Source organism: Toxotes jaculatrix, chromosome 10 (genome assembly GCF_017976425.1).
Source record: "Toxotes jaculatrix isolate fToxJac2 chromosome 10, fToxJac2.pri, whole genome shotgun sequence".
NCBI lineage: Eukaryota > Metazoa > Chordata > Actinopteri > Toxotidae > Toxotes > Toxotes jaculatrix.
In genome coordinates this window covers 28,166,957-28,182,311 of record NC_054403.1, presented here as the reverse complement: position 1 = coordinate 28,182,311, position 15,355 = coordinate 28,166,957, and the positions used below count along the sequence as shown (strand labels likewise).

The following is a 15,355-nucleotide window of genomic DNA, read 5'->3' as shown; positions in this document are numbered from 1 at the left end:
GTCTGTGTGTGTGTCTGTGTGTGTGTGTGTGTGTGTGTGTGTGTGTGTGTGTGTGTGTGTGTGTGTAGGTGTGTGTGTGTGTGTGTGTGTGTGTCTGTGTGTATGTGTGTGTGCGTGTGTGTGTGTGTGTGTGTGTGTGTGTGTGTGTGTGTGTGTGATGGAAGGTTATCAGTGCATTCTTAATTGGGAAAACACTCGAGTGATTAACAGGCGGTAGAGGGTGAGCGAGACTGAGAATGAGTGGCAGAAAGAGAGAGAGGAGTGTTGACTCACTTCACTTCGACTCTAACTCTGCTGCCCCCCCCCCTCCTCCTTCCCCCCCTTCTCCCCCCGCCACATGTTACGCTGAGGGGAGGCAGGACCATGGGCCGTAGGACAGGAAGCTGTGTGTCCATGTCTGCAGAGGACGGCGCTCACATGTAAAATGAGGTGTCACACTTCTGCTGACGGCCCCCCCCCCCCCCTCCCCCCACCCCCCCCCCACCCCACCCGTGTGTGTGTGTCTGTGTGTATTTATGTGAATGATCATGTTTAGACAAATTTGTCTGTGTGTGTTTGAAAATTCAAAAGCTGTAAGTTCAGTATATTCTGTGTGTGTGTGTGTGTGTGTGTGTGTGTGTGTGTGTGTGTGTGTGTGTGTGTGTGTGTGTGGTGAGATTAACAGGGTGATTTGCCTTGAGGGGGTGAGGTGCATGCTGGGAGGGGGATTTGGTGAGGGGTAGGAAAGGGAAAGAGGTGGGGGGCACTCCCAAAGTTCCCATGATCCCCTGGTGACACAGAGGGGAGTGGTGGGGGGGCGGTTGGTGTTGTGGGTGGTGGTGGTGGGGGGGGGGGGGGGGGTTCTAGCTGAGCTCTGCTGGATGCTGACACTGAGGCGGCTAACGAACCCGCGGGTGGTGATGTAATCACATTTGGCCTTAACTCCTCAATCCAATTAAGAGTCAACAGGAAGTGGGAACCAGAGGGTGATGGCGCGGCGAGGGCCTCAATCAACTGATGGGACGAGTTCGGTTCAGCTCGTCTCTGGTCCGGGACCTGGACTCTAACGAGACAGCGGGTTTTGGCGATGCCTTCAGGGCCTTCACCAAAGTGTGAAACGTGTTTGTCTGTCGTCCAGAACGAGCAGGTCTGAGATGGTGGTGTCAGGACTGAGTCCAGGATCAGGACTGAGCCCAGGATCAGGATTAAACCCAGGATCAGGATTAAACCCAGATCTGATCCTGACTGAACATCAGAAACGTTTCAGACTCTAAATCTTTGTATTGAATTTACAGATTTACTGTCAGGTCGACAACTGTAAGTCCACGAGGACAACTGAAACCCTGTGGTAAATGGCTGTGGGAGACACCCCGGGACACCGAACATTTCTCCCTGGATCACATCAAACCTGAACAAGCCCCGAGGGCCCCTACAGGCCCCTGCGGGCCCCTGCTACACCAGGATCTAATGGAGACACCCCGACAGGTGGAGGGTTGTGGGGAACTCAAGACCTTCACACAGATCCTGGATCTCAGTTTCCTACTGGACACAAACCAACGACTGACGCTGCTGTTTTTTTAGAGACGACAGATTCTGGAAAACAGAGGCAGAGGCCAGTCATGAGATCTGATTACACACACACAGACACACACACACACACACACACACACACACACAGACACACACACACACACACACACACACAGACACACACAGACACACACAGACACACACACACACACACACACACACACACACACAGACACACACACACACACACACACACACACAGACACACAGACACACACACACACACACACACACAGACACAGACACAGACACACACACACACACACACACACACACACACACACACACACACACACACACACAGACACACACACACACACACAGTGTTAGTTTTCCCTCTGTGCTATTCTTGTTGCTCTTCTTGGTCACAAAGTAAACAGAACTCCAAAAACAGGACTGATACTTAACCTCTGACCCCTGACCCCTGACCTCTCTCTGTAACCAAAAGAGAAACGTACAACAAAAAAAATCAACATGAGGCTGAAAAATAAACAAATGTTTAAAAAGTCACACCAGCAGTGAACAGAAACCAGACCAACACGCAGAGCTGATCAGGACCAGTCAGGACCAGTCAGGACCAGTGAGGACCAGTCAGGACCAGTGAGGACCAGTGAGGACCAGTCAGGACCGATCAGGACCAGTGAGGACCAGTCAGGACCAGTGAGGACCGATCAGGACCGATCAGGACCAGTGAGGACCAGTCAGGACCAGTGAGGACCAGTCAGGACCAGTGAGGACCGATCAGGACCGATCAGGTCCGGCTGATCAGTGACACACCTGGTGTGTCTCCTGTTCCTGAGAGAATTTACACAAATGAGAAAAGACTCACACAAACAGACAAACATTAAAACCACAACAACAGTAGTGAAGCTGTGACTTCAGTGAGTGAAGCACTGATTCTGATCACAGGTCACAGTAAAACAGGACTGTCCTCAGGTTTAGTCCAGAGACACGGACTGAGACGCTGATCATGTGATCACAAAGTTTAAGACACACGTGAACTTCCTGTTTGTGCCTAAAAATAGTCAACACTGAGCAGAGCTGGTAGAAGATCTGGCCTATTAGCAGCTTTCTGTTAGAATCAGCCTTCAAAATAAAATACCATCAGTCCAACCTGACCCCATTTTACCCATGATGCATTGCCCCTTCAGGTCCTCTCCTTGCGTCTGTGCCATAAAGCCCCATTAACACGTCATCGGTCCATCGGTTTCCTTCAATAACCGACATAAACCTAAAATCACGTCGCAGCAGTTGACCTATGAATCCGCCGTCACCCTGAACCTCAACTCAAATTACCCAGAAACCCCTGCGGCAACCTCCAGGAGCCCCCCCTCCTCTCTCTCTCCTTTCAATAGCCTTGCCTGCCCAGTAATGTCCTGCTTTTATTGTAAATCTATACTCTTAATCTGGCCGGCTCCGATGGGCCTCGCTCGCCCGATCAATACACCACGATTGCTGGGAAGGGTCTACAGGGGCAGATAACCCCCGCCCCCCACCCCACCACCCCCCGCCTTCCCTGCACCACCACCAGCAGCAGCACAACCCACCCCCCTGTGGAGTTAACCCTCCATGGAGTCCAACACACACACACACACACACACACACACACACACACACACACCACACACACACACACACACACACACACACACACACACACACACACACACACACACACTCAGTTTGGTCAGATACAAACTGTTCGTGTCCCTGCAGCGATCAGCTGAGCTGCTCTGTCCACAGACTAACATGTTCTTTCTGCCACACGCCTGTCCACACGTGTGTCCACACGTGTGTCCACACACCAACATGTGTCAGCCTCAGAGCTGATCAATCGCCCGAGTTTCTCTGTTGAAAGCCACATTTTTACTGAAGCTGTCGCGAGTTTTACAGACACACACACACACACACACACACACAGCTGATAACAGCTGATCTTCACTCTTCCTCACACCATCATACTCTGCAGACTCAGTCTCTGTCTTCCTGTTTCCTGTGTGTGCTGAACGCCGCGCTAATCAGAAAAACTCTCGTGGTGGAAATGAACCGAGGCTCTGATCGTTTCAAACACCTCGAATTAAAGAGCAACACACAGAAATAAACTTTTACAGAGACGAGAGAAGAAGAAAAGGTTGATGTGAAGGAGAACGAAGCGATAAAAATGAATAAAAAGCTGGATTGGATCTAAAATCCCGTCGTTTCCTCCCGAATCGTCTCTTTAAATCAGACCTTCCTCTGCGGCCTCGCTGAGAGACGATAAAGCAGCGAGGCTGGACGCGGCGCAGCAGCTCCTCTGGGTCCACGATGATTCACTCGTGCTTGTTTCTAACCTGCTCAGCCTTGATTTTCCTCTTAAACTTCCCTTCACCTGGTGCACGTGGCAGAAGCTGGAGAGTGAAACCACCTCCGGCGTGTGGGCCCTGATTTCACACGGGGCTGATGGGAAACGAGCAGCTGATCCTGAGCCGCTTCCGTCATTAACCACAAACATCATCTGTCACTTCCTGTTTGAAACTGCGTCACGGAGTCAGAAGCTGATCCACGTTCCTCACGTCTTTTCTTCAGTGGCGGGGTGGTGGGGCGCTAAGACACGGGGGTAACTGGGAGGCTACTGGGGGTCAAAGGTCATCCTCCATCACTCCAAGCTCTCCTCTGTACAGATGACATCAAAGCTGCAAATGGTGTTGGAGGAAGAAGCGGTGATCTGTGTGTGTGTGTGTGTGTGTGTGTGTGTGTGTGTGTGTGCGTGTGTGTGTGCGTGTGTGTGTGCGTGTGCGTTGGGGGGGTCATGACCTCCATGTAAGGCTCGACCATTAAAGCAGGAGGTTGATGGTCAGACAGCGGAGGAGGGGGAGGTCGAGGCGGGTAGCGGCAGCGGTGAAGAGGTGTGTTCTGGGTAATTAGAGATCGGCCTCCTCGTTCGCTCTGACACTCTGTGGCAATTTATTGCCCCGCTCGGGCAACTTGGCCACCCATCTAATTGCAATATTAGCGTGTAATAACAGCGGTGTTACGACGATCCGTCAGCACCGCGTTCTGCTGCCTCGGCAGGATTTCGACCATTAACCGGGAAACGGAGGAAACAAAGCGACCTCTGAGAGGAACATCATCGCACATTTATATTCACACACACACACACACACACACACACACACACACACACACACACACACACACACACACACCGCCTCTGTATCTGATGCTCTGAGTGTTTCTCAGAAGAAAAGCTTCTCTGATCACGTTTGAACCTTCACAGTTTCCTCAGTGTGACACTTTACACAGCGCCGGGTTGTGTGTTGTGAGTTGTGTGTTGTGAGTTGCGTGTTGTGTGTTGTGAGTTGTGTGTCGTGTGTCGTGTGTTGTGTGTTGCGTGTTGCGTGTCGTGTGTTGCGTGTTGCGTGTTGCGTGTTGTGTTGCGTGTTGCGTGTCGTGTGTTGCGTGTTGCGTGTTGCGTGTTGTGTTGTGTGTTGCGTGTCGTGTGTCGTGTGTTGCGTGTCGTGTGTTGTGTGTTGCGTGTTGCGTGTTGTGAGTTGCGTGTTGTGTTGTGTTGCGTGTTGTGTGTTGCGTGTTGTGAGTTGCGTGTTGTGTGTCCCTCTGGCATATTAAGTTTAATCAAATCAAATCAAGAGGACGGCTTTGAATAACTTTACGAACAGTAAATCATGTGGACAGCTGTGATGTCTGAGGACGACAAACAGAACGAACTGCTCCACAGAGACACGCAGCCTGGTCTGAGCCACACAGGAGGATTTACAACACGTACAGTCACACAAACACACACAGTCACACAAACACACACAGTTCAGCCGCACCAGCTCAGACCCAGCAGAGGGTGATGCTCTCCTCTGATGGTTTAACTGGTTTAACTGGTTTCCCACGTTAATCACCATCAGGCCTCACTGATAACTGTGTGATTTCATCTCTACCAGCAGACAAACGAAGCAGGCCACACACACACACATCTCTATGGTAACTACACACACTCCGCCCACTGAGGAATACTGTGAGACGCAGCTGAAAGCTCTGCAAAAAGCAAGTAAGGCAACTTTCAATGGTCTTTTTTTTCCAAACAAAAGAAAACAGGCAGTCAGGAGGTCAAAGGTCACAGGTCACTGCCACAGGATGACAGACAGAGAAAATGTTCATGTTCCAAATGATGACAGACGATGGAGGGAAATAAAAACGGAAAAGGAGAAGAAAGAGAAGAAGAAATAAATCACAGAGATCAGCTTCCACACAGCAGCAGGGATGTGTGTGTGTGTGTGTGCGTGTGTGTGTGTGTGTGTGTGTGTGTGTGTCACTTTGATTTACTTCAGCGAGACGTGGATTTACAACATTAAACTGTTTTACTGTAGATACTGAGCTACATCATTTGCATGATGGGTCACTAAACACACTAAAACCAACCCACCCCCGACACACACACACACACACACACACTCACACACACACACATTCACCCTGCCCCACCCATGCATAATGTGTGTGTGTATCAGAGGGTCACAGTAATAAATCCTGCATTTCTTAACAGGCGCTAAAATGCAGAGAAACAACCAGAGCTGCAGTAAATCACCAGCAGAGGAGTGTGTGTGTGTGTGTGTGTGTGTGTGTGTCTGTGTGTGTATTCCCTGGGTTAGTGGACTAGTATCAGTGTCCTGTTGTGTCCTAATTAAAGGCGTCGAGCTGCAGAGAAACTTCGAGGACCAACGAGCAGAAAACAGAAAATCATTTCAGACACAAACACAAACTCACAAACACGTGAACACACGACGACACAGGACTCAGCAGGAATAACTGACCCTGCATCAGCTCGTCGTTTGTTCTTTGTGTAGATGAGTCAGATTCACTGTCTGATCTTCACATCATCATCATCATCATCATCATCATCATCATCATCATCACTGTGCTGATGAACGTTCGTGGCTTCAGGTGTCAGATGCAAACAGCTGCTCTCGTCTGTTCACATCAGAATTCTACGGATTCTTCTCTGATTTTCTTTATGTTTTTGTTCTGTTTCTCTGTCGTACGTCTGTGTTCACTGTGGGGGGGGGGGGTGAGGCAGGGGGCGGGGGGGTGAGGATGTATGGAGTCCATCTCATGTGTGACAGACACACAGAGAGGTGACAAAACCTCTAAAAACACCCATCAAACACACACACACAGACACACACAGACACACCGAGGTGAGAGGATGCACCAGTGTGTGTGTGTGTGTGTGTGTGTGTGTGTGTGTGTGTGTGGACACTTCATATGTGGATGGATGTGTTCCCACTCTGACATGTATGAACATGTGTGTACTGCATGTGTGTTTTGAGAGTGTGTGTCTGTGCTCATACAGTATCTGAGTGTGTATCACCTGAGCTGTGTGTGTGTGTGTGTGTGTGTGTGTGTGTCTGGCCGCGGTCCAAGGCCTCTCTAACGAGCCAACATGGACTTGGTACTGACTCCCCCTCCCCCCTCCGTCCTCCCCTCTGACCTCCTCTGAGGTCATTGGCTCCCATCACTGCGACCCGACCAATCACAGCCGGGTGCTGTGATGGACAGCCGCCGACTCCGAGGACATGGCGGGCGGAGGGATAAGACGGCGAGGACGAACACGGACTAAAGCTGTCGTCAGAGAATCCGTGGTCACGTGGTGGAAACTGTTTCCAGAACGTGAACTTAAAGAAATTCAGGAGAAATTCTGACGTCATTTTTAAAAGAAATTGAACCAAAACAAATTGATTTTTTCTCTGAATCTAAATCCAATTAAATGCAGAGATCATTGCCAATATCCACAGCTTCTGAAAATCACATCTACATTTATTGACAGACGCCTGACCCGATGGATAATGATGTTTTTGGAAAATGTTGTATTGATTCCGGAGTTTTTAGGATAAATAGTTTAAATAACTGATTTTTTTTTTCTCCCTACAGAGGAGGATGGTGTGATTTTTCGGCCCACAGTAATGTCTGCAGGCTCCTCCCATCAGAAATCTACGGTCCAAGGTCAGGTCAGCCTTTACGCAGCCTGAGAGGCAAAGCCCGGGGCGACAACAGGCCACAGAGAATCATCAGTGGGTGATAAGTCAGCGCGTAAAGTCCAGAACAGGCGGGAAACGCTCGGCCAGCTTTGTCACGTTAAATCCAGCTAATGAAAGCTGATGTTCTGTAGTCAGAGGACGAACATGTGTGATCAGAGCGTGTGCTCATACGTTGTTTTCCATGTGGTGTTGATTACACAGTTCACACAGTCGAGCCTCGTGTCGGAAGTCAGACGTGAGAAAGAAGTGAGACGCCAGAAAACAGAAGCAGGAAGAAGCTCAGGAATCAGACGCCGTCTCTGTGTGAAGCAGGACGAACGTTTCCCATGTCACACAGAAACATTCGCTCACATTTCATTTTTTCTGATTCCAGTTCATTTACTCTGCAGCTTTACGACTGGTTCCAGTTTCACCTCAGTGGAAATCATTTAAAGTTGAAACTGTTTGGTGGAGACTTGAATCCTGAGCAGGATTCACCTCAAAACCAGTGACGCTAAAAATCACCCGTTTACACTGAACCAGCAAAACTACAGGGAGAGGATTTCATCACGGCTCAGACTGAACTCAGCTCAACGCACAACTGCTGCACATTACACAACATAAACCCTACAAACCTGTTTCTGTAAAACACGAACAAAACGAGCCCCTGATGTCGAAGCAGAGTCCGAAACACCTGAACCCAACTTCACTCCACAGTTTGTGTTCAGAGACAGGACAGACAGGTACACAGCAGCAGAGGGACAGGTCTCAGACACAGAGACAAAGCCTTGGTCAGGTGAGCTCCTACCTGTCGATGATGACGGGGTCGGAGGGCGTCTCGTTTCGGTTTCCACAGCTCTTCTTGTCACAACACCGACTGTAGGGGAAAAGATCCAGAGTCAGTACGACGAGGTTTGTCTGAGCTTTAATCTGACAGGACAACTTCCTGTTCACTCACACACCGTGCTGCGTTCATGTCTGTTGGAATCGCTCAGATTTCTCTGAACGATGTTCTGATAAAAAAAAAGATGAAATTCTCCACATGTTCAGTTCCTGGGAATTAAACCAGGAAACATTCCAACTTTCTGCTTTTCCTCGTCATCGTTGACTCTTCACACGCAAAAAATCAACCGTCAAACATAATAAATAATAACAAAAACACACAATCTGAAGATTTTTAGGCCCATTCAGGAGGATCCTCCAGAACAAACCCCACAAAATAATAAAGAGAATCATCTACAGGTAATAAAAAAAAAACAAATCTACGATGAATGAATGAATATTAATCAGTTCAAACTGAGCTGATGTCTCAGTTTGTCTGGAAACTTTTTAAAGTCTTTGTCTCAGTTTTTCCTGAAGTTAGAGACCTGCAAAATAAAACATTACCAAATTCAAATTCAGTATCTCTGTGATGTCAGCTTTTATTTTGAAAATCGACTTTGTTCAGCTATACACACACTCACACACACACTCACACACACACACACACACACACACTCACACACACACTCACACACACACACACACACACAGTCAGAGTCCAGCTGGGTGCGGTCCAAACCAAGGTCACTAACATTTGGCCGAAACCCAACGATGGAGGCGCCGCTGTGGACCCCCCCTCCCCCTCCCCCCCTCCCCAGGACAACCCCCGGCGCTGTCGCCCCTTAAAACCAGCCAGCCAACCGGACGGCTGCTCGCCAAACAGCCATCCAGGTAGCCAGAGGGCAAACTGGCCGGCGAGCGTTTCATCCAACCAGCCGCCGCCTCCAACATTACACCGAACCAGACGACCAGGAACTGATCCACAGTCTGTGGAGGCATCTGGGGAGGGGGGGGCGCTGGGTTTCAATTTCAGCTCTGCAGGGGACGGGTGGAGCCAAATGAAGCTTTTGGTGGCGTGGGACAGTGTGGCATGTTGAACAGCGGCACGCTGAATTCAACACATTAATTTCCATCAGACAGAGGAGACGTGATCAGTGTTTACAGGAGACTCACAGCGAAGGACCTGCCTCACCTGCAGTCACCTGACTCACCTGGAGTCACCTGACTCACCTGCAGTCACCTGACTCACCTGGAGTCACCTGCCTCACCTGCAGTCACCTGACTCACCTGCAGTCACCTGACTCACCTGCAGTCACCTGACTCACCTGGAGTCACTTCTTCACAGAAGACAAAGACCTGCACTGGTCATTACGCCCTGAGCTCTGCCTCTCAGGTGAAACCTCCACCAATCAGAGGACAGGCAAGGCAAGGTGGATTAAACCAAGTTTAGCTTTGACTCGGGGGACATTAAGCAGACCTGTCCCAGACCGTCTGAGGGGTGTGGACTGTTCAGAATCTGCCTCAGAGGCCAAACACGCGATGAACGACATGTAACACGTAACACGTGAACATGTTTATCCTCAGCTCTGCTCTGCACCAGGACAGGAAGTGAGGGGCCGGCGATACGTTCAGACGCTGCTCAGACATGAATCAGTTTTCATGTAATATGCGATGTTAAATGACGGAGCTTCTTCTGTTTCACGAGAAAAGGATCTGAGTCCCAGTTTTTCAGCCTCAGACACAGAGACGCAGGAAATTTGTCCAAATGAATTTAGAACACGAGACATCAGTGTGAGCTCGAGCTTTCTGAAACGCAGATGTGCTGCGGCAGACGTGATCCATCCATCATTAATAACAACCACACAAACTCTTCACATAAGATCGGGTTTCCTGTCTGTACCCGTCTGACAGGCTGCTGCGAACACTGAAATCACATCTTCCTTTTTTTTTTCCTTCTTATCGCTGTGAGGGTCATTAACATTTCTTCCGGTAATTCTTAAAAATTAATCATATTGCATATGACCCGCGACGTCCAATTACACTCCTGCGTTCGCCTCATGCTGTCCTGAATCAAATTGCCATTTGACAAACAAGCGTCAAATCGAGGCTGCGAATGCCAAATGAGACGCTTTATGAATCATTTATCACGCCGTTTGATCTCTAAGTACAGAAAAATCATAAACTAAGCGCTGTGTTTGTGTCCCCGCTGTCTCTCTGTCTCTGTATGGATGTGTCTGTGTGACTGTTGCCGTAGAACGCGCCACAATAATTTATTCCCCCAGCTACTTGGAACCATTAGTGAAAGTTCCAGGAGACCAATTAGCATTGGAAACCCACTGGTGCTGCTGTGGTGACAACCTCCTCCAAACTGCCAAAGAAGTGTTATAAACAAACTGGACCCCAGGAGCACTGCCGGGGCCCCTCCAGGGACCCGGGGCCCCTTTCCAAAGACGAAAACAAACCTTGGCTGAGCGTCCACAATATCGCCTTAATGACGTTTCCCCCCGGGCCGCAAACGGGCTAACACCACGGCCGGCTAATGACTGAGAGCAACAACACACACAGACCTGAGAGGAGTGTGAAGCCACGAGTCTGTGTGTGTGTGTGTGTGTGTGTGTGTGCATGGCTCAATACTGGCAATAACAAAACAAACAGTGTGCCTGTGTGTGTGTGTGTGTGTGTGTGTGTGTGTGTGTGTGTGTGTGTGTTGTTGCCACTGTCACTCATTTTGGCAGAGAGAGTCTGTCCCTGGTCGCCGCTGCAGAGAGGCTCCTCAGGTCGCCGTACAGCCGGCAGGCACACACACACACACACACACACACACACACACACACACACACACACACACACACACAGGCCCCAAAAATAATTCAGCCACAGGAGCCAGTTTGGCCGGCGAGCCTCGGCTGGGCCACACAAGCATCATTACCGCTGGCTGCTCCTCCTCGCCGCTCAGCAGCCACTTCAGACGTCGCCACAAGTGGAATCTACTTAAGGCACAAAGAGAGGGTTTGTCCGGGCATGTTGGCGCTGCACTATCACACACACACACACACACACACACACACACACACACACACACACACACACACACACACACACACACACACACACACACACACTGAAACACTGAGAGAGCCCTTCAAAGGCTCCCTGAGGATGGAGCAGTGCGACGTCAGAGGCCGGCGCTCAGATCACACAGTCCAGATAACACCGATCAGGACGGGCCGGCAGCGCAGGGCTCGCTTTCAAAGGGCAAGTGTTGTAATTACCCGAAGGCCTGGAACGCCTCAGCCGCGGCAGCCGGGCCCGATGATTCGCTCCAGCCTCCCAGCAGCCAGGCAGCGCCGCCTGGCCTGGAAGCCGCCTTCCTCCCGGCAAGCGTGGCAGCAGGCTTTTCTCAGCATCGCCCAGAGCCTGGCAGCCAGCGATGGGAGCAAGGTGGCTGCGAGGCGGGGGCGCGTGGCCCAGAGCTGGCCAGCCTCCGGGAGCCCACTGGCAACGCCGGCGTGCCAACCTGGCTGCCGCCGCCGCGCCTGCCCACTGGTCGGTGATCGGTAGTTTTGGAAAGCAGCAGAGCCCCGTTTAAGAATGGTTAATGTGCAATGATACGATGGAGAAGTCACAGCTGACACACACACACACACACACACACACTGCACTGAGTCGTAGTGTGGTGCAGTCACACGTACGACGTTTCCCTCTGAAATGTTCCAAAAATGAAAATCAGAGCTGGACTATTAATCCCACAGGAGGATCACACAGTGTTCCTCCACCTGTACACATGAAGCAGGTGCTACACCCAAAGGTGCAGCCTGCTGAGTGTGATCCAGGTAGACAAACCAACAGGGACGCCCATAAAGATGACCTCACCTGGGAGTACGACGACAGAGGGAGAGATGGAAACAGTGAGCCGCTCTCTGATCCCTCACTCATTAACGAATGGAAACACAGCATCCATCAGGGGAAAGCTGCTTAATAATCACACTCAATCACATAATGACTGAAGCTCAGAGACGCAGACAGCCAGCCATCATTATGGAAATGAAGCTCGTATCGAAGGAATCTCGCAGGGGGGAAATGAGCCTGACGCCCCCACAGAAGTCAGAGGGAAGTTTGGAGATAGTGAAGTTTGGGTGAAGAGGGAGGAGACGCCCGATGGAGGACGTGTGAGCTGAGGTGGAATCACAGGACTGAGGAACACGATGGAGCCTGAGGACAGAAGTCCAGGCCTGAACCACAGAGTGGTCTCACTTCAATCTGAACAACAGGCTCCAAAAACTGAGTTTGCATGGAAACCAGTTTCCGTACAGCAGTAAACCTAAAATAAATCAGCTGCAGGTAAACAAATTCACACTGAATCTGTTTTAAACTCGTTAATCAGTGGACTTATATATGTGTATACACATATATATATATAGATATATATGTTACACACGTGTGTGTGTGTCCTATTTTTATCCTCCCTCCATCACTCTTCTTCTTCACTCCTCAGTCTGAACCAGTAAAACCATTAACTCACAGACGACAGCAGAGACACGCAGGGCAGCAAACGTGTTGATTGGTGTGATGAACGACAAACCAACAGCTGCTCTTTTTTCTCTTTTACAGACACACACACTCACACACACACTCACACACAGACACACACACACACACTCACACACACACACACACAGACACACACACACACACACAGACACACACACACACACACACACACACACACACACACACACAGACACACACACACACACACACACACACACACACACAGACACACACACTCACACACACAGACACAGTGCTGTCACAGCACCTTCTCTGATTTTGAGCTGAATCCTTTCTCATCGAAAAATAAAATTAAAGATAAAAAACAGCTCTGACATATAAAAGACTTTCACTCACACGTTGTGTATAAAATTATTATCATCAGTGAGTTAATGAATCACATTTAAGAACAATAAGAACAGAAAATAAAACCCAATGAACAGTGTGTGTCTGAGCCGGTGCTGTGATGTCTGAGCTTTACCTGCACATGATCTCGTGGGTGAGGAGGACGCGGCACATCTCCGGGTTCTTGTCCTGTCCTTCGTACAGGATGGGCTGAGGGGACAGAATCGGACACGGGTGAGACCTGATCCATCAACGGTCACACATTTGGTCACATGACCTCAGATCGCCTGTGACATTAGACCAGTTTACATGTAAACCAAATCACTCGTCACTCTTCAGACAAACCAGTTCTGGTCAGAAACCAGTTCACTGCTCACTCCAGCTGTAACTGGGAACCAGTTCCCTGCTCGGCTGAACCAGTTGTTTCAGATCAGATCAGGCTGATACACGTGTCCAGGTGTTGCTTTTATTTTGTCCACCCCCCCCCACATCCTCACCAAACATGGCCTCCAACCACTTCCTGCTTACAGTTTTAAAAAATGGCTGCTCTGAGCGCCGACACCCCACCACCTCCCCTTTTGGTGGTCTCAGCCTCCTCTGGCCTTCCCAGAATTCCCTGCCAGATGGCGGGCGGCGCCCCAGGATGAAGCCCCCCTCTTCTCCCTTCCAGCCTCTCCCCTCCTCACCCCCACCGAGCTGTCATGTCAGCGTCCGGATGACGGATGACCGCTGAGAGGAGGGAGGTGCGTGTGTGTGTGGTGTGTGTGTGTGTGTGGTTTTTGTAATACCCTGGTGGTTGTAAATGAACTCCAGTAAGACCGTGTGTGTGTGTGTGTGTGCGTGTGTGTATCCTCCCCCTTCCTCCCCCCTCTTCCTGCGATGACCTACCACTACCTCATCCACCTTTATAGTCAAAACAGACCTCCGCCCTGTGTACACACACACACACACACACACACACACACACACACACACACACACACACACACACACACACACCCCTGGGGGACAATACTTTTAGGATAACGACCACTTCTGCATTATTGATCCTGATCCTGGCTCTGCTCCTCTGGATTAAAATGCTCCAGTTTGACCAGGAGGGATGTGGATTGCATCAGGGACACACACACACACACACACACACAGACACACACACACACACACACACACACACACACACACCACCCTCCTGTGTGTAGATTTGGTGGTCGATATTTATACATCATCATTCCTGATGCAACAATCCCGTGTGTGTGATTGCGTGTCCACTTTCATGCTTATTTGTGGGTTAATGTCCACACACTGCTGCGAGTGTGTGCGCGTTGAGTCTTTGTGAGGACCGGCTCCAGTTTTTTACACTCCCAGGACTTTTTCAAAAACAAAGGACATATGAAGAAAACGTGGACAGTTTTCGTGGAAAGAAAAACTTGGACGTTGATTTTTAAAAATATAATTTTACAAGTTAATGTTTGAGGAAATGTGGATGTTTCAGGAAAATGGCAACAGTTTTGGAAAGTGAGGAGGAGAACAGCTGAATTTCATTTTTAAAAAGTGGACATTTTAAGATTAAAGACATTTTAGATGGAGAGACACACTGAACGTGTGGACATTTTGGAAAAGGAGGACAGGTAAAGACTTGATTTTCAGGTCACGTTTAGATTTTAGTTTGTGGTAAATGGGGATTTGGTGTGGACGACGGTCCTCAGAAGTATAGAATAAAAAGACGTGAGTGAACTCTGAGGCAGCTCGACCTCGACAACAAACGTATGAGTCTGTTGCTCAGAAATGTTTTTCTTTGCTCTTTTCTTGCTTCAGTTTTCCACATGAAGCAGATGAGTTTTAATAATTTAATAAAAAAATGATTTGTTTTCACGTACAGATTATTTTCTTGTTTACTGATGATTATAGATGATCTGTTCTGATGCTTTGTGTCTTTGGTACATGGTGAAGATAAACTACTCTCACACTCGTGTGTGTGTGTGTGTGTGTGCTTAAGTTGCCATTAATTGATTAATTGATAAAAATAAAATTCAGACCCCATGTTAATGCTTGTGGCGGCCCACACA

The 15,355-nt window shown here is 49.4% G+C and overlaps 1 protein-coding gene across 3 annotated transcripts in view; it reads right to left on the bottom strand.

Moving 5' to 3' along the window:
- The window catches only part of LOC121188826 (transcription factor COE3-like), a 110,903-nt gene that overhangs the window by 71,939 nt on the left and 23,609 nt on the right, over positions 1-15,355 (bottom strand). For all 3 annotated transcript variants that reach the window (XM_041048744.1, XM_041048743.1, XM_041048745.1), the window contains exons 5-6: positions 13,426-13,499; positions 8,380-8,448 (exon numbers count right to left, since the gene is read on the bottom strand). In XM_041048744.1, the coding sequence (XP_040904678.1) occupies positions 8,380-8,448; positions 13,426-13,499 (143 nt within the window). The remainder of the gene's footprint in view (positions 1-8,379; positions 8,449-13,425; positions 13,500-15,355) is intronic.